Below are 20,770 nucleotides of genomic sequence, written 5' to 3'. Positions count from 1 at the left end.
CACAAGGGAAGTCAGAGCAGACGGTCACGAGCAATGTTCAGCACCCGGCGTGCCTCACTCACCGGCGAAAGGAGGAGAGAGAGTGTTGTTAGTCCCGCCGAGGCCGGACCAACCTCCAATTCTCACACATTTCTCAGTCCCCTCTTAAGTTCAGGCGGCTGGAAATATTAATATTGCAGTATATGAGCCTGTTATAATACATGCACGCCTGCAAACAAACGCCGACACAGAACATGATGGCGCTCTCTTATATGCTCACGCTGACCGAAAGCTTATGTGTGTTTCCCCCTGTGGCAATGAGCATAGACTTTAGGCTTTCGCGCCAGAGACCCGTGTTCGAATCCTGGCTCTGGCGGCAGATAAAAATTATGCTGTTCGCGGCCAGCTTTCTTACATACGGAAAGCGAACTCGCCTCTCGCACCCTCCCGCGAGTATTTATGAACGTCTAAACATGAGCCTTCAAAGCATTACTCTGTCAGTCCCCTTGGAAAGGCTACTGGAGAAGTGTACTTGCAGCCAACGAGCCGGTAATACATCCCGCTCGCCTGCACGCAACCGCCGTTTTCACGGCAACCCAGAGAAATCTCAAAAGAGTGTAATGTCTGGTTATCCGGTTCAAGCCGCTGGCATTTTAAGTGTAGAAAATGTGCCCACGTCTCAGTGTTCACCCCTACACACAAGGACGATAACCCCCGTGTCTCTCACAGAGCCCACTCTCATAAAGCTGGCAAATACCGCTCAAGCGTTAAAAGTAGGAAATGTGCCCACGAACCCGTGCCCACACCTGCTCACTGCCCGCTCTGTCACACGGCCAAAAAAACAAAAACAAAAAAACAAAAAAAATCCGGCTCACACCGCATGTGTTTTAAGTGTAGAAAATGTGCCCACGTTTCAGTGTTCACCCCTACACACAAGCACTATACCCCCCCATGCCTTTCACGGAGCCCACTCTCAAAGCTGGCAAAAGCCGCTCGAGTGTTAGATGTAGAATATGTGCCCACGACCCCGTGCCCACACCTACTCACTGCCCGCTCCGTTACACGGCCACTTCCTGCCGGTCACGTTACGAATGTCTTGCGCCCGCTCACGAGCGCTCACACTTACTGACAAGCATTTTACCCCCGGCACCACTCTTGCGCCCCGTTCCTCGCACAATATGCTCCCCGTCCGAAGCCACCGGGACATTGTGTGTAAAACGGCCAGCCATCGCTGTCTGCGAGCCGCCGTATTCAAGCACCGAGAGCACGCGCACTGCGCCCGCGCCTCCGAGTCAGGTTCTCGAGCCCACAGAGTGCGGCAATCGGAACCTGGAGGCCATTCTGCCCCTAGCTGTACATGCAAAAGCATGGGAAGCTATTCCAGGCGTGTCAGAATGGGTGCTGAGCACAGTAAAGCAGGGCTGTTCGTTGCAGTTTGCTCGCCGTCCCCCGCGCTTTCAAGCACGAACCGAGACGAGAGTGAATGGGGAAGTAGCACACCTACTTCGTGCAGAAATAGCGAAACTTCTGTCCAAAGGGGCCATAGAACCGGTACCTCCTTCTCTGAGCGAGTCAGGCTTTTACAGCCGTTACTTCCTCGTGCCCAAGAAGGACGGAGCTCTCAGACCGATCCTAGATCTGAGATATTTGAACAAAGCTCTTATGAGAAGACCGTTCAAAATGCTCACAACCAGACAGATCCTCGCGCAAATTCACCCAGGGGACTGGTTTATTTCCCTCGATCTGAAAGACGCTTACTTTCAGATTCAGATAATACCCCGTCACAGGCCATTCTTGAGATTCGCCTTCGATGGTCAGGTATATCAATACACCGTCCTGCTGCTCGGCCTGTCTTTGGCACCCCGTACATTCACGAAGTGCATGGACACGGCTCTCGCTCCCCTGAGAAATCAGGGCATGCGGATTTTGAACTATTTGGACGATTGGCTGATTCTAGCACAGTCAGAGAAAGAACTTATTTCTCACAGAACAGTGCTTCTCAGCCACCTGGAAAGCCTGGGTCTCACGGTCAACTGGACCAAGAGCTTATTACTGCCCAGTTAGTCAGTCTCTTTTCTGGGTATAGAACTGGACTCTGTGGCAATGACGGCCCGGCTGTCGACACAGCGCGCGCGCCGTGTTCAACGCCTGGCCGCGTCTTTCCAGAAAGGCAGCGTCGCTCCTCTAAAAACATTTCAGAGGATGCTGGGTTGTATGGCATCAGCTGCAGCAGTGCTTCATATAAACTGTCTGGAGATGATAGCGGTCGAGAACGTGCAGAAGCGTTTCCTCCCACACACACGGGGCCACCATGTTCTAGTCCGCACGGACATGTCCGTGGTGTCATACGTGAACCACCAGGGCGGTGTCAGATCCAGGAAACTCTGCAAACTGACAGAACGCCTTCTTGTGTGGGCTCACGGTCCACAAGAATGTTTGGCCCAGACAGACTGTCCAGGGACAACATCCCCCCGGGAGAATGGTCCCTGCACCCTCAGACAGTCCAGTCACTGTGGCGCCTTTTCGGCAAAGCGGAAGTCGACCTTTTTGCGTCAAAAGACAATGCTCATTGCCCGAGGTTCCTCTCGAAGAGCGAGGACGCGCTGGCCCAAACCTGGCCCAGCTGCCCACTGTACGCTTTCCCTCCGATCTCGCTGTTACCACAGGTAATCAAGAGGATCAGGGAAACGCGCCACTCAGTGCTCCTCATTGCCCCGTGATGGGAGAACCAAACCTGGTTCCCAGAGCTGGTGAGGCTGTCGCACGTAGCCCCATGGCCGATCCCGGTGAGGAAAGATCTTCTCTCTCAAGCGGAGGATCGATTTGGCATCCCCATCCAGAGCGCTGGTCTCTGCATGCGTGGATAATCAACGGATACCCGTTGCCTTGCCAGAAGGGGTCGTGAACACGATCACACAGTCTAGAGCTCCTTCTACGAGAAGACTCTACGCGTCTAAATGGTCAGTGTTCTCCAAATGGTGCGCTAAAAAGAGCCTGGACCCACGCACGTGTGGGGTTTCGTGGGTGCTTTCCTTCCTTCAAGAGCTGTCGGACAAGGGCAGGTCCCCTTCCACGCTCAAAGTGTATGTGGCGGCTATTGCAGCGTTCGCTGAGTCGACGCGCAGCCGTGCAATAGGAAGGAACGAGCTCATCATCCGCTTCCTTAGAGGAGCCAGGAGGATGAATCCCCCGCGGCCCCCTTCGGTTCCGATTTGGGATCTTTCTTTGGTCCTGAAAAGTGTATCCCTTTGAACCGTTAGAATCCGTGGACCTAAAGTACCTCTCGCTCAAAACCGTTTTTCTGATAGCTCTGTCATCAGTAAAACGTGTGGGGGATCTACACGCGCTATCTGTTAGCCCCGCATGTCTCGAGTTTGGACCAAATTACTCAAAAGTTATCCTCAAACCGAGACATGGTTACGTCCCCAAGGCGATTGGCACTCCCTTTAGAGCGCAGATCATCTCCCTATCGGCTCTGCCAGCATCCGATAGCGAGGGCAGTGATAACCTCCTATGCCCCGTCAGGGCGCTGAGAGTTTACATCACCTTCAGGCGTTCTGAGCAACTCTTTATTTCGTTCGGTGGGCGCACCAAGGATCTCGCCGCCTCGAAACATAGCCTGTCCAGATGGATAGTGGACGCTATCGCAGCAGCTTATGCGTCCAAACACCTGCAGTGCCCTATGGGCGTCAGGGCCCATTCCACTAGAGGCATGGCTAGGTCGTGGGCTTGGTCCAGCGGGATTTCTATTCACGACATTTGTATGGCGGCAGGCTGGGCCTCCCCCTCTACATTCGTTAGGTATTATAACCTGAAAGTTCCCACCTTGCAGGCTAATCTTTTATCAGTCTAGGTGATGTGTATGTTCTGCCCAGTTGTTCATGTGCAGGCTACTCTAACGTGACTACTAGCTCTTCTGGTTGAGCTGCACGAAGGGGTGATATTCTCTATACATAGTCCGGCAGAGCCATTTCCCTATGATGTGCTTATGTACTTGTGCTGGCCCGCGTTGCTGGCCGCCTGTTCTCCACACGTTTATACATAGACCGGCGGAGCCACTCTGTATTCCTATGAAGGGCTTATTACATGTGCTGGTCCGCGTTGCTGACCGCCTGTTTCCCACATGTTTTTGTGTTCCCCGGGCTTTCCCTGGGACTCATGCAGTGGATGCTCAGCGTGCACGGCGTTGACAAGGGGTTCCCGTAGCGTAAGCAACTTACGCAATACGAGAGAACCTCTCGTAAGAGAACGTACTCGGTTACCTAACGTAACCTCGGTTCTCTCTAGAAGAGGGAACGAGTATTGCGTAACCTGCCGTGCTTGCGCCACAAGCTTATTCGCTTCAGTTAATGAAAACCAGAGTTCAGCCTGTTGAGCCCTTCCTTATATACGCTAAGCCACACCCATTCTGGCGGGCTGTGACGCGTGGAGGGCGCGAAGCGCCCTTATTGGGCGTGACGTCACGCAGGGCTCACCGGTAGGCTGCTGCAGTTGCCGCAGGACAGCCAATGAGCACGCTTATACAGCCTGCTATGGTCTGCTGGCTGCCGCACTGCGTTGCCAATAAATACAAAATTAAGGATATTTTTTTGGCTTCAGATCTCGAGAAAAGATGACTTTACCCGTAGCGTAAGCAACTTACGCAATACGAGAGAACCTCTTCTAGAGAGAACCGAGGTTACGTTAGGTAACCGAGTACGGTTTATCGTGCTGATTCGCACATATTTCACACGTATAGTGTGAGCAGTGAAGTCGCAGCTCGACATTCGGACCGTATAGTGTGAGCACATAAATCCTGAGCTTTGGCTTTACATCGCATGCGATCTATTCGTTCAGTGTGAGTTGCACAGTGTATGCCCGCCTTTACTCGTTAACTTGGAGAGAATTTGGATGGAAAAACTTAATGAGATTTTTTATTACCCCTGTTCAGAAAGCATACCAAAACATAGGAACAGGGTGCTGGAGACTGTGTGGCGACAGCGACGCTAATCATTATCACTTATTCTGGGCCTACCGAAAGGCTGTACCCTTTTGGCAAGAGGTACACAGATTCTTAGAGAATATTTTTCAAACTAATATCCCTTTTGATTTCTTACACATGTACCTAGGTATGGAAACCCCAAATCTGACTTTAACAGAATCCTAAACAAGTACTTATCTGCAGTTGTTGTCAGCCAGAAAAGCCTTGACAAGAAAATGGCTTCAACCAAATTAGTCCGTAATCATAATTTGTGTGAAAAGGAATAAAAGTTGTTTGTGTTTTACTGCCTTTAGTGTACATTTCAGCTGGGAACTGTAGTGAATCATATGCATAGGTAAATTTTTGTTGTGATATTCAAGAAATTTGCACCACCTGTAGTTAATCAAGCCATGTGTTCAGTTTTTCCTACTACTAGGCTAGTCTGTTCTGATTTTATTTCTCTCTCTGGTGTGAAATTTCTCAGGCAGAGACACACCCTGAGAATTCACCCATCCAGGTACAAAGTTCAAACTGTTTCTGTGTTTGTGTGTTCAAACAAAGACACAGACATGCTATCTAAACCCAGCCATTTGAACAAACACCTGTGAATAATGAATGAAAGAGGAAAACTTAAGGAGCCTTCAAGTGTCATCCAACTTTCAAATGTCTGCTTCCATGTTTTTGCTCCAAATAAGCCTAAACCAAATCCCCCTTTGAACTTTCCATTTACAACAGCTCTTGCTTATGAGTTCATATAAAATATTTAGCAACAATTACTGTATGTGTAAATTCCCCCTCCATGTCTGTCCACCAAAACCACCACATATATATGAGGATAAATCAAAACATGACTGGGTCTGCTTGAAACCCATGAAATTTGATTACATAAAGGAATAAACAGCAGTTCTATCTGAAAAGACAGGAAGTACCACCCTTATGACTAACTGCATAAAGAAAGCGGCCAAATATCCCCACTATTGCCCTTATAATTCACTCACAAACCCTCCTTTGTCCAGAGCACTATTGATTCTGTGACTCTCTCTTGGGGAAAAATGAACACGTTTCAGACTAAAGTTAGGCCAGGACTCGTTATGACAGTTATGAATATCCTGTGTGAAGATGATGATACTGGACGTGTAAAGAATAAAAAAGGATTACTTTTGAAACAGATTGTGAAAACCCTGAAGAACCCTTTAAAGACCCTCAAAGGGATAGTTCACCCAAAAATTAATATTCTGTTATCATTTATTCAGTCACGTTGTTCCAAAACTTTCTTTCTTCTGTGTAACATGACAGATATTTTTAAAATAATGTTGGGTTACACTTTATTTTAAGGTGTCATTGTTACAGTGTAATTATATATTTAAGTACTGAGTAATATTAAGCAACTACATATACTTACTATAGGGTTAGGGTAGGATTAGGATTTGGTTGAGGGTTTAGTTGCATGTAATTATGCATCATTTACTGTTATTACTATGGTAAGTACATGTAACATATATAACAAGGACACTGTAAAATAAAGTGTTACTGAATGTTGTTACCAAATTTTGGTGACCATTAAATTTCATTTTAGGGAGACCAAAAAACTAAAATTTTAAAATGAGAGCGATTTGAATTCATGTGTGTTGAGGTTCAGAATTTAAGTGTTGCACAGCAGCTTTTACTTAATGAATAGCAGTGACTACGGTGCCCAGTGCTGATAGCGATAAGATATTGATAAGGAATGACGACACAGGAAGAAAATTATTTATAAACACAGTTAGTGTCATTAGTGAAAGACAAAGAATGGGCAAACATGACAGAAGAGGAAGTTACAGAGACTGAGAAGTTCCTAGACTGTCTAAACAGACAATGTACAGCCAGACCAAGAAATGCATTCATCTACCAGAATATATTGTCAATATTAATGAATGTCCATGTTAGACTGAAGTGAGTCTGGGAAGTTCTTCTAAGTGTCACTTATTTTCCTATTTGAAATGGAAAATTGTTGTGAAAAAGTATTTGCAAGCCTTAATTTCATCTGTGAGAAAATCATCTGATTTTGACTGAACACATCAAAATATCTGTAACTGGTGAGAGCTATGACACAATGGATATTGCACATGCTCTTCTCACGTTGAGCTTTGGTGCTCACATATGATGCAGGTTTGAGTCTGCAAGATATCCTGAAACTAGAAACAAACAAGCTAAAGTCAGCCTCTGAATTTAGGGATTTTATTAGTAATGATCCACTGACATTGGCCCACCATTTATTACACTAATAGAATGCTAATAGAAGGTTAATTTAAAATTACCAGTTGTGATTAGTTTTCATTAAGGTGAAACACTATTTATTTGTGGTGCTTGCTTTTAAAAAAAAAAAAAAAAAAAAACTAGCTTTTTAAAGACAAGTGTTACATTTCAGAAAACTTCCTACATATTTTGTGCTATGGACATGAACAATACCTCAAATTTTGGTGGAGGAAAGGTGTGCATTATTTGGTGGATGATAAGATTGATAAGATGGGAAATAAAATATTGACTTCCACTGAAAGGGAAGTATAAAATATCTATTTTATACACTACCGTTCAAAAGTTTGGGTCCAGTAAGATTTCTTAAAGCAGTGAATACTTTTATTCAGCAAGGATGCATTAAATTGACAAAAATTTACAGTAAACACACTGTTACAAAATTTCTATTTTAAATAAACATTAATCAAAGAATGTAATATATATATATATATATTAAGCAGAACAACTGTTTTCAACATTGATTATAATTTAAAAAAATCTTGAGCACCAAATCAGCATATTAGAATGATTTCTGAAGGATCATGTGACACTGAAGACTAGAATAATGGCTGCTGGAAATTGAGCTTTATCATCAAAGGAATAAATTACATTTACTGTAATTTACAGAAAAACAGATATTTACACGGTAGTTCACTGTATTACTGTTTTACTGTATTTTTGATCAAATAAATGCAGCCTTGGTGAGTATAAAAAATAAATAAATAAATAAATAGGCAACAATTTATTTTAAGGGGATATAGTTACACATTACTACATGTACTTGCTACAGTAATAACAGTAAATTCTGCATAATTACAAGTAACTAATTATGTTATTATGCCCTAAATCAAACCCTAACCATAACCATAAATCTATAGTAAGTACATGAATTTAATTAATATTACTCAGTACTTACCTGAGTACAATGTAACTATGTCACCTTAAAATAAAGTGTAACCAAAACATTCTTACTGACCCCAAACTTTTAAACGTTCATGTAAGAGAGACAAAAAGAGAGAGAGAAAGGCAGAGATCTATGGATATACCAAAATATCAGAGAGATTGAGGGGTGGGCTTTTTTGGGGGGGGATATTCTGACCACTTAACATTTTATGTCAAAATATAAAATATAAACAATGTAGTAAACTAAGAACTGCTCCTCTTTATCCTCATTCAAGAACATGTGCTGCTTAACAGCTAAAATGTATTTTTTTCTTTTTCAGCTCATTATACTGTCCATCTTCTGTGTACATGGACAACAGTAACTCAAACTCACATGATTCTGGTCAGTCTAAAATTAAACCCGTTTAGAAGCACAGACTTACACATTTTTTTGACCGTGCACCATATGTATTGTGAGAGAAATGTTATAAAGGGATAGTTCACCCAAACTAATGAAAATTCGATCAAAATTTACTCTCACTCACTCTCGTATGTAAAAAAACAACAACAACAACAACAACAACAACAACAACAACAACAACAACAACAACAACAAAAAAAGGTCAGACAGGTTTGGAATGACATGATGGTGAGAAAATATTAACAGAATTTTTATTTTAGGGTAACTGTGCCTTTACGAGAATGGTGTGTTTATGGCCTGTGAATGTGAGTGTCCAACTATAGAGAATATGAGATTGTGCTAATGATAGCCACAAAGTGAAGTAACTGCTGGTGGAGTCTGAGGAAGCATGGATGCTCTTATAGAAACACTAAACATCCCAAATCAATCAAACAAACTATACCAAATGAAATGCCAAAGAGTCAAAATCACAGCAACAGTTGGTGTATAAACATCTGTTATTTGTGCAAAAACTGGCACAGTTTCTGCCTTTATCTGAGTGATTTCTGTCTCGACAATTGTGTTAGAACAGGATAAAGATCATTAAGACCATACAGACTCACCGGTGCTACATATGACTGGTACAAACTAAGCAAAAGGGAACTGAACAAACACTAAAGCCACGTCGTGAAATGTTTTAATACTGTACTTTTCCACCTTACTATTTTTAGCCATTGAGACAGAGCAAAAGCCAGCAGAGGAAGAGAAAAGTGCTGTCTTGTCTCTTCACCTCTCAGCCTGTCTCTCTCTCACCTTAAACGCCTGGAGTTCCATTGGGGTAAATGGACAGTCCAAGTCCATCTCATTGTCAAACAAATCTTCATCCTCCAGAACTTTGTCCAAAAGACCAAGCACCTCATCCTCATCCTCCTCCATGCTGGCGGCTGATCCCTCTCTCTCCTCTTCCTGCGTTTCACACACTGCTTTCCTTCCTTTCAAGTTTTGACAAGCCGCTTATGACAGATCAATGCCTCCACTGGAATTCTACCTCTTCTGCCCACTGAGGGGTTTTTTTTCTCTCTCTCACCGAAACGGTAACATGTCCTCCCTCTCACACAAACACAGAAAGAGCTACTTGCTTCCTCTCTCTCGTATACACACACACATCGAATGGCCCGCCTCTGCACTCTCACACACACACACACACACACACACACACACACACAAATACACACACACAGGCTTGAGCTGATCACGTCCCTCCCCCTGACCGCAGTTCTGTCTTCCTGGTGTGTGTCAATTCCGGGTGCCCTGGGTTAAGAGACTGTCCACCATTTTCCTTTCTGGCCTTAACAGGTCTCTTTCTTATTTTCTAACTCTCTTTATTATTCCCACTTTATTTTATGTGTCTTTAACTACTATGTACAAACATTTAAATAAATAATTTTATGCAAAGCATTTATTGCGTAAAGGCATGTATTTAAAAAAATAGCTGCATGTGATTACAGTCAGATGTAATTCATTTCTGTAGGTATCTATAATTACACTGTTAACCAGGGCTGTGCAAAGACAGGTCGCTTGTGGCACCTTTAAACCTAACCATACCACCAAACCTGTCCCTAACCTTACTCGTATCCCACCACAATAGCAACAAAACTGTTTTTAAGTACTGTGTAATAATAATTAACAACATGCATATGCTATAGGGTTAGGGCTAGGATTGCGGTTTGGTTTAGGGTTAGTTGCATGTAATTATGCATAATTTATAAAGTGTTACCACTTTTTGAGTGGTTGTTCCTGTTGAATTCAAGTATTATACAATGACTTAAACCTGAATGAGTTTAATAGCAGGTTTAATCACTGGTTAATCTCAAGACTGTAGGGCCAACCTACACTCTTAAAAATAAAGGTTCCAAACCTGGGTTTTCACAGTGATGCCAAAGAACCATTTTGGGTTCCCCAAACAGGGCTCCAGACTGCGACCTAATGGTGCATGGTCCCCGATGCGTCTAAATTTTGTTAGAGGTCGCACTGGTGACACCACCACGTTGCCCAACTGATAAGAACCGCCATTTCTGTTGCATATGAGAAACATAAAATGGCAAATGAAAAGAAAGTGAAACAAAACTGCGCTACTCGTTTAAGCTGTACTGCACAGACCATTTATAAGCTCGGACCAATATTAGACAGCACAGTGCAAGCTCAGAACAGGTACTCTTGGGCCGATCTTGAGTATGCGACACCATTACTACATAGCGCTGGGAAAATAATGAATATTAAAATAAACTATAGAATAATGTATATTATTCACATGTATTTATACACATTATTATTCGTACAACCTTTTGAGAGTGAAATTCAAGCTCTTTTTAAGGGCTTTAAAGTGCTTCACACTTTTTCCAGCACTTCAAAGGTCTAAATATTATCCAATTTTAATGTTATTTTAATGATGATTTGTAAAACTAAAAGTTTATAGATGTAGGAAAACTAACACTAATTTAAAAAGCCATGAAATTACAACTATAACCAGTAGATGGCGGCAGAGGAGCACTTATTGACTTATTAGCCATCTCAAACAGTGGTTGAACGACTTCACAAATGTAGACTTAAAAAAAAAAAACTGAAGTCGAGTCGATGTCTACTAGTCGCTGATTACATCATTAATGAACAAATAAGCCTGAACCTTGAGCTGGGAGTCGAACCCAGGTTGCCTTGTGCGCAGTTATGGCATTTGACACAATGCTGCCCACAATTGCTCCTATATAACAGCTTATTTTTGTCAGTTCTTTTGTCTTCGAGTCGTTATATTTCTCACAGATTTCTGCTAGTTCTAAATCAGATACAGACACGGTAGCACAGTGAAGATTACATCTATATGAATGCATTAGTGACTGTGTGTGAATTAATTCTACCTGACAGCATCTATCTCTACCAAGTGAACTAAGAAATAGTTTAGTTACTAAGAAATATATGCTAGAACCTTTCAGTTTCTAAGCTATTTTATTGATAAATCACAGAACAGTGTTGACAATACATTTCATCGCTTCCGAATGTTTGTGTGTGCGCGTGCGATCTGCAGATGATGTGCAAGCTTCTGTATGTGTGTGTGTTACAACGCAGCAGTGCTTTAGTTTAGAATGGCAATTAACTTATGTGTACAATAAGCTGTTTAAAACGCACATTCATACCATCTGACCATCCAGATAGTATGATCAAACATATCTTGTGAAGCGCTCTAGGAGTATGCATTTATTTGTCATTTTAACTGTTGGAAGCAGAGCGCAAAAGTGGACTTCAAAGATTTCATATCCTTTTGCGCCCTCAATAGGCCATGATCAGCAAATAGTCGACGACGTCAAGCCTTAAGTGTCATGGCAGAGAATCAAAGTCGACTAGTCTGTGCAAACCCTAATTTCAACTCCCTAATTTACGGAAAAAGTAGGAAATCACAAATTCATGAAAAACAAAAACTTTACACAGAAAACAAGTAAAGAGTGCTCATTTTATAATCACTGACGATGTCGGTCCGATCAGTATGATACTATAGAACAACAATGGTACATTTAATAAGAGTAGAATATTTAACATAATATTTCAAATTATGTTTTTGCACGTTACTGTTGTTAATAAAAGTAAATTTTATCTGCATATCAATTCAAGCTCAGTGCTTTACTGATATTTTTCCAATAAACAAACATGAAATATTATTAGTAACTGCACTTATTAATGCATATTGTATGCAATGAAGTAAAAAAGCGATTATGTAAAAAAGTAACTTTATGATTAAATTAACTTTATGATAAATTTTCCCCCAGCGATACCAGATCAGGTTCTGGCGCCACCATCTGTAGAACTTAGTAGCACCAGTGCAACTGATTTCAAGTGTTAGTCTACAGCCCTGCTTAAAGAATCTTTCAGTGAACATTTTTTAAAAAGAAACATTTTTATACTGTGAAGAAAATTTTAATAATCTAAAGATTTTCCACTTTAAAGAACATTCTGTGCAATGGTAAGTTTACATGAATGCTAAAGATTCTTTGTGGAACCATAAGCCACTTTTCTACAGTCGGGCTGAACGGTTCTAATAATGGTAAGGAGAGATTCCAATTATATTTCCACTTGAGTCTGGTATGGCACGGCATGATTACAAATCATTGTCCGTCCGAAATTCTCTACCGTTCTGGTAGAATCCGTGTAGTGACATCACCACTCAGAATTGGTCAGGATTGTCTGTTTCCTGTTTTTACATTCTAAAAATCTCTGTTATTAGCCCCACAATGGAAAATGAAACCATACCCGTACTGGCTGAGCCGGCTTGGTGAAAAAAGCAGCTATAGAGGCCAATAAAGAACTTTCTCATTTTAACCAGCAAATTTTAGCTAATAAGTGTGTCCCACTTTGCATGCTTGTGAACTATTCTATTCCATTTTGTAGAATAAAGAATGAAAATTCCAATAAGAAGTGCACTTTAAATACACGGATGATGCACATATTTAACTGCAAAAAAACAAATTGTGGAATGTTGGATATTTCATGCACTCAACAGTTACAGGTTTAACATCTGACTCTGATGCTGGATGACAAATCACCCATCTAAAATTCATACACTAGACGGTAGAGTACATAGTGTATAGTTTAAGTGCATATGCAGGGCCTAAAATTACCAAGCACCAAATGCGAACTCGTAAAATCGGCGATGGCGAGTGTTTGAAACGGTATCACTCGCCAGTTGGCCAGTAACATTTTAATGAATTCTAACAATGCATGGACGTGAACAAACGTGAACAATGCTTGGGACAGTTGATGGGTCAGCGTTGCATCAAGTTTAAGCCTTGACAATTTAAATATTCAAGCAAAGATCCAAAAGGGAGCTAATTTCATTACTCACGTGCTGTGTGGAAAGATCTGTTTGCAAACACATCCGCACACGCAGAAAACCACGTCTCAGACAGTAAACATAGTCTGTTATGTCTTAAGTGAATGTAAACAGTTGAGAAAGTAAACGCATGTGTACAGTATCAGTATATTAGATCTGTGCATTCGCTCTTAAAGTAACAGCACCCTAATATTCTGTGTTTTTAATGTTAATCAAACAACAAATGACAAAGAAAAAAATCACTCAATGCTCTTGACTTTTGTAACTTGAATAAGGATTAATTAATTAATAAAACTGTTTAATTTATACAGCGAAGACTATGCAGTGTTATTTTACATTTGCTTACTTTTATTAAAGGGGCATTCCACCCATTTGAACATTGTTTTTTATTTAAAGTGGGTCATATATGTAGTCGAAATGTAAAATAAATTTTGAATTTGGTGCCTTCGTGACCGAGGAAAGACAAAAAATAACTTCAGGACGCATTTGTATGAAAGACAACAACTCCCACAATGCACCACATTGCACAGCTCCGCAAGCCACTCCCACTAATCCAGAAAGCGCATATCTGCCTATAAGAGAAATCACTCTTCCGTCTACAAGGCTAGCTACCACCAGAGCTTGAAATTCATTTCACATTCACACAAAATGTCTAGTTAGTTGGCGAACTCATTAGTGCATTACTCCTCGTTTGTATTTCTTTCGAAAAGGTGAATTATTGCATGGTACCTGGATGTTCAGTCAGAACATATGCGGTGCGAAACTAAGATAGTTCTCAACACAAACGTCCGTGTCCTCGTCTGATTCAGAGATTTCGTCCAGGAGAAATTGTCATCGTTGAAATTCTTTGCCGCAGACGGACTCTATCTCTGTGTTCGTAGTTGCATCTTACAGTCTATAAGTTGCATAGTGAGATCACCGGCGCCACCAGTCCGCCCTAACTCGAGCCAGTCCGGGCTCCTCGTCCGCGGCAGGCAGGTCTTCTGCCTCGGCTGCTCTTCGCTATAATGCGGCTTGTAAAGGTAGCCACAAACACCTGATTCAAGCATCAGACTTCCGAAATCCTCTTCTTCTATATCATATTGAGCACTCTCCTCCGCTATTGTCATTACTTTACATCTGTCTCCACAGCGCCTGTTAGCTTAGCTTCAAACAAGATGGAGGATATTGCTTTCAGTTTCAGAGAGTAAAGTCCCACCCACTGATCTGTAATAGGTCTGTAGCGTGAGCGGGTCCTGCCCCCTGGGAAAGATGAGGAACTAGTGCTTGTAGTCTCAACAGAAATCCCCCCCTCTTACACTTCCTCCTACAATGACGCAAAATGACGATTTTTGCGTCATTGTAGGAGGAAGTGTAAAAGGTAAATAACGGATTTCTCCCGTCTCAGGGGAAAATGAGAGAGTGTTGCACGACCATTCAATAGTATGACTGGGTTTCTAACAATGCAAAGCTTAATGCAAATGGGTGGAGTGTCCCTTTAAATTTTTGTACATGAAAATTTTAGACCTACCTAAAAAACTTAAGCACTGTTTATTTAATTTGTATTTTTGTTATATTGTATTTATTTGTGCTTTTGCTTGTAATTTGATTATTTGGTCTTATTTTATTACTAACTCTTTACTTGTCTTTAATACTGTTTTAAAATTGTATTAGTTAGGCTAGTAGTTTTAAGCTGCTATCGTAACTGGAAAAGAGAATTGTGAAGTTTCATTGGCAGGTGTGGCAAAAAGTTAGTTTTAGGCCCTTTGCATATTTATACATCATCTGGGACACAACCAATGAATCTAAGGCCACATTCACACTGTCAGTCCAAATCCAATTATTTGTGTATCCGATTGGAATCTGATCTAAAAATATTGAAGTCCACATTGTGTATCGCAACTGTTCAGATCCGATTTGTGTGTCCATGCCACTCTTTCGTTTTACAAAATATCTGCATTGGTTTCTATGGCAATGACATTGCGTTGATAGGCATACGACAAAAACACCAACAACATCCGCAACATGGAGGGTTTTGCAATACAGATGTTGTCTTATTTACAACATTACAACGTGTAGCAGTCGCGCTGGACTACTGCGTCTTTTGAGGCAGCGGCAGAAACATAGGAGGCTGGTATGCATGGGTTTATTCCATGCTGTTGTCTCCGCCGGTTTCAAAACACGTCTCCGTTATATTGTCATTTTCTGATCATCTGGCACTTTGCAACAACAGAACCTTATTTCTGCAGTGACTTTCAGCATGTTTACTATAACAACGTCTGACATTTACGTTTTACATGGCGTGAGAAAGTCACATAAACCACGCGAAATAGGATCAGAGCAGTCAGACGGAAACGGATTCTAGAAATGCGATTTGAATAGGATTTCAAACCACATATGTATGTAAGCTTGAAACAGATTTGTAAAAATCACATTTCATGTGAATTTTTTTTTGCCATTCACAAAAACTTGCTAAAATCCCTTGCTAAATCTGATTGAATTTCGATCGGATATGCACGAAAATCGGATTTGAACTGACTGAACGTAGCCTAATTGAGCAGACTGTTTACTATCTAAACACTTGAGTATATTGATAGTCAGTTCCATTGTAAAAGAAAACACAAAAAAACGTATTTAACTAAATGAGTTAATTAGCTGATTCATATCATTCTTTTATCAACTATAATTATGTATTTAGGGTTTTTTTTTTTTTTTTTTTTTAAGTTTACTCTATCACTCTACACAAATCACTCTAAATCCTCTATGCACCACCAGTATTGAGAATGTCATCTTTTGAACAGTATACTTTGTGTGTTATTATTTTGTCATTTGGAATATACACTTCTGTTCAAAAGTTTGGGGTCATTAAGATTTTTTTAATGTTTTTGAAAGAATTCTGTTATGTTCATCCAGGCTGTATTTATTTGATTAAAAATACAGTAAAACTTGTAATATTGTGAAATATAACTACATTTAAAATAATTTTCTATTTTAATATATTTAAAAATATAATTTATTCCTGTAATGGCAAAGTTGAATTTCAAGCAGCCATTACTATAGACTTTATTGTTACATGATCCTTTAGAAATCATGTTAATATGCTGGTTTGGTGCTCAAGAAACATCTGTTATTATCATCAATGTTAAAAGTAGGTGAGCTGCTTATAATATTTTTGTGGAAACCATGATGCTTTTTTTTCCAGGATTCTTTGATGAATAGAAACTTCAAAGAAACAGCATTTATTTGAAACAGAAATATTTAGTAACAAATGGTACTCTGTGTAAATATCTGATCTTGATCAGGGCAGTACTAAACAATTTTTTTCTTTCAGATTCAGCAAGGGGTATGTAAACTTATGAACAGAACCATATTTTTTTAAGAATATAAAATTTTGTTGATGTTTTTGCTATAGAGACTCTCTATCTATCTATCTATCTATCTATCTATCTATCTATCTATCTATCTATCTATCTATCTATCTGTCTATTTATCTATCTATCTCTCTCTCTATGTAGTGTCTCTCTATCGAACAATACAGCGGCATGATGAATCTAGGATATGGCCAAAGGTAGTTAATAATGGTTGTTAAAGTTATTAATAAAAGTTATTAAAGTAAGGTACCAAGACAATTTTGCCATTTTTATTTTAGGGGGTTTCCTGGATCAGAAAATGCCCACAACACCTCCTGTAATGGATATAAAGCTCTCCTGTACTCCCAGCAATAAAACTCAATGCATCAATGAAATACACTCAATTCACGTTTCCATCACCAACACGTCCACATGTGATATTTAAGGGGAGATGGAATTATAGATTTGTTCATTTAATCAAGTTAAAACTTTTATTTTGTATCATCCTTCCTGTATCTGAACAACCAGCTAGATGTCGACCAATCTGGCCTCAAGAAAGGGCATTCAACTGAGACTGCATTACTGTCAGTCACAGAAGCCCTACGGATCGCAAAAGCTGCTTCCAAATCATCAGTTCTTATTCTCCTGGATCTGTCTGCTGCCTTCGACACTGCGAATCATCAGATCCTCCTGTCCACCCTCTCATCACTGGGCATCACAGGTATTCCACTCCACTGGTTTGAGTCCTATCTCACAGATAGGTCCTTCAGGGTCACATGGAGAGGTGAGGTATCTAAGGCACATCAACTGACCACAGGGGGTTCCTCAGGGTTCAGTTCTTGGACCTTTCCTCTTCTCCATTAACACCACATCACTGGGACACATCATACAGGCACATGGTTTATCTTACCATTGATATGCTGATGACACACACAGCTCTTCCTCTCATTTCAACCAGATGATCCCACAGTAGCTGCACGTATCACAAGCTGTCTGGCTGAAATCTCGGCATGGATGAAGGAACATCACCTGCAGCTCTACCTGGCAAAGACTGAGCTTCTCTGCCTCCCTGCCAATCCATCTCTACAGCACGACTTCACTATCCAGCTAGATTCATCATCAATCACCCCATCAAGGTTAGTCAGAAATCTTGGAGTAATATTTGATGACCAGCCTTGGTCCTTCAAAGACCAAATTACAAAGACAGCTCGATCATGCAGGTTTGCACTGCACAACATCAGGAAGATCAGGCCTTTCCTAACTGAGCATGTAACACAACTTCTCGTCCAGGCCCTGGTCCTTTCTAGGCTTAATTACTGCAATGCTCTTCTGGCTGGACTTCCATCATGTGCAACTAAACCTCTACAAGTGATTCAGAATGCTGCAGCTCGTCTCATCTTCAACGAGCCCAAAAGGGCCCACGTCACTCCCCTGTTCATCTCTCTGCACTGGCTACCACTCGCTGTTCGCATCAAGTTCAAGGCATTGACGCTTGCTTACAGATCTACCACAGGATCAGCTCCCTCCTACTTTCACTCGCTCCTACGAGTCTACATCCCTACCAGAAGCCTACGATCGGTCAACGAGCGACGTCTCGTGGTACTATCACAGAGAGCCACAAAATCACCCTCCAGAACATTCTCATTCACGCTTCCATGCTGGTGGAATGATCTCCCCACCCTCACCCGGAATGCAGAATCCCTGACAAGTTACATTCAAAAGACAACTGAAAACTCATCTCTTCCGTGAATACTTAACCTCAAAAAAAAATAAAAAAAAATATAAAAAAAAAATATCCTTTCCTTTAATCCTCCCTTGTCTGGTTTATGCTACTCTGAGCAATGCCTGAACTTTGTATTTTGAGCACTACTTGCATTGTTTTTGCCTCTTCACGATGACTCGGTTAATTAAGTCCTCATTTGTAAGTCGCTTTGGACGAAGGCGTCTGCTAAATGACTAAATGTAAATGTAACTCTTATTGGGTGATACTCTATTAGGAGTGAATGCTTGCAGTGCACACACACATTTTGCAGTGTGTGAGCAGAGTGAGGTCAAAGTCTGGTTGACTGAAATTTGTCCACCCATATTTTTGACTGATCACACCCAAGCACACATCACACTCATCAACATGTCAAACTATTTATCAACCTTCCTGACAAACTTAGTTAACGTTGCATGAGCATTAGAATCATCATCATCATGGAATTACATTTGAAAAATTCATGGTAATCCCTGAACAAAAGTCAGTGGGGAATCCCTGATGATTTATCTAGAGCACAAAAGAGGAACTAGAACCAAGCAAGATGGCAAATGATGGCATAATACTTTGGCTTCTGATATAAATGAATTGGAACTGATATAAATGAATGGTACACTAGTTTTGATGTTGTGAGGCGAGTCTGTAGAAACAGGCCTCTGATGATGTCTCTGTGCAGTGGTTATATAAGGCTCTCAGAGCTCCTCACAACACTGCCCACATGATCAGACCCTCTGAGAGGCTCTAATGAAAGCGAGAGAGGAGGCAGAGAAAACACAGCACATTTCTAATAAGCCATTTGCCTATGTCCTTCTCCACCTGCAGTCAAGCTCACAGGTGCAGGTGACTGCTTTGTTTTCTATATCATGTATAGATAGTTACTGAGGCATACTAGAGTAAATTTAAGGCTATAGGGATGAGATATTTTTATTTATTTATTATTTTGCTTGTTTGCTGGATTTTTTTTAAACTGTCAAACAGATAAAATAGTATGTTTATACTTTATTTAATTTGATTAATATCAAAATAATTTAATTTATGTATTATTTATTATATATTTTATTTCATAATCTGGTTTTCATCATGCAATACATTTGTTTTTATTGCAATGTAGAATAAACTTTCAAATATGTGATATTCCTATATCAGGTTTCACAGCGTATATTTGTTCAGAAATGGAGCAGAACTATAAAGGCAAAAACACTGTAAGCACTTAATCTGCTCTACCACTAGATGGAGATGCTGTTGTAAAAGTTTGAGCCTGGTCACACACACAAGTCACTATCAATTTCAACACTTTAACACTAATTATCTGTCACACAATGGTAATAGTCATGCATGTTCAAAATGGGCATAACTACGTGTGACAAACACATACAGCTCAATGTCAATTTAATCTCTGAACTGCACATTATAAATGGCCAAACACATTCATCATTACAGAATAATTCATTTAGTCTATAGAAATAGCCACTTCATGTCCATCTGAATGGAATATATTTTAATATTTAACCCTTGAATTAGAAATAGTGTTTGTGCTATCATTGTGTAAAATAAATGACAGTTGGTTTGGTATTTTTTATCTTTATTATCTAAACTTCTTTTTCCGTCAGCCAAACACCTTTGATGTAAAATATTTACATGAAGTACCCCCTGAGATTTTAAATGAATATTTCAATGATTAAATAAAACATTCACATTTCCACAGTTCTCTTATGTTACACATGCAGGCAAATGAATAAAATATTTAAAATAGTATTTTTTGTAGCATGTTTTATTTGGAATTTTATAATTGAAAAATTAGCATTAGCATTAGCAGACTTCATAGTAATGATCATTCTGTATTCTTGTAGTTTCATTCAGTTTTTTTGTATGGATATGTTCCATTAACCATGGCTTCTTATTGTTTTAGGCATTAAGGCACTGCATTATAATCAGTATGCTATGCTGAGATACACCAGGTGAGAATGGATTCAACAAAGCATTTATTTCATTGCCTGAAGCTATGAAAGTGATTTGGCAAAACAACCACACCATTATTTGTCATGTCAATAAGCCAGCAATGAGTGAAAGCAATGAAGAGAGTGATGCTGGCTGATTGTGAGCTGACATTTACAACAAAGGCTGGTCAGTTTAAACACTGTTCTATATTAATGCACTGCTTTCATTGATCACTGTGAGCAAATAATGTGTGTGTGCTTCAGACATTGCACTGCGATATTATTGCGATACAATATTATTTCCTATATTTTTGTTCAAATAAGCACAGCCTTGGTAGCCATCGGAGTCTTCCATCAAAAAGATTTTTAAAAAA

General features: G+C 40.5%; 1 protein-coding gene across 4 annotated transcripts in view; it reads right to left on the bottom strand.

The window, feature by feature from the left end:
* The window catches only part of abr (ABR activator of RhoGEF and GTPase), a 488,870-nt gene that overhangs the window by 302,110 nt on the left and 165,990 nt on the right, over positions 1 to 20,770 (bottom strand). The window contains exon 1 of one of the 4 annotated variants that reach the window (XM_079870549.1): positions 9,309 to 9,662. The exons of the other annotated variants lie outside the window; for them this stretch is intronic. Within the exon in view, the coding sequence (XP_079726675.1) occupies positions 9,309 to 9,431 (123 nt within the window). The 5' untranslated portion in view covers positions 9,432 to 9,662. Of the gene's footprint in view, positions 1 to 9,308; positions 9,663 to 20,770 lie in introns of those variants that run through there. 4 annotated transcript variants of the gene reach the window in all.

Source organism: Squalius cephalus (genome assembly GCF_949319135.1).
Source record: "Squalius cephalus genome assembly, chromosome: 5".
In the NCBI taxonomy this organism is placed as follows: domain Eukaryota; kingdom Metazoa; phylum Chordata; class Actinopteri; order Cypriniformes; family Leuciscidae; genus Squalius; species Squalius cephalus.
Note: the sequence above shows the minus strand (reverse complement) of the source record. Positions and strands in the feature narration are given on the sequence as shown.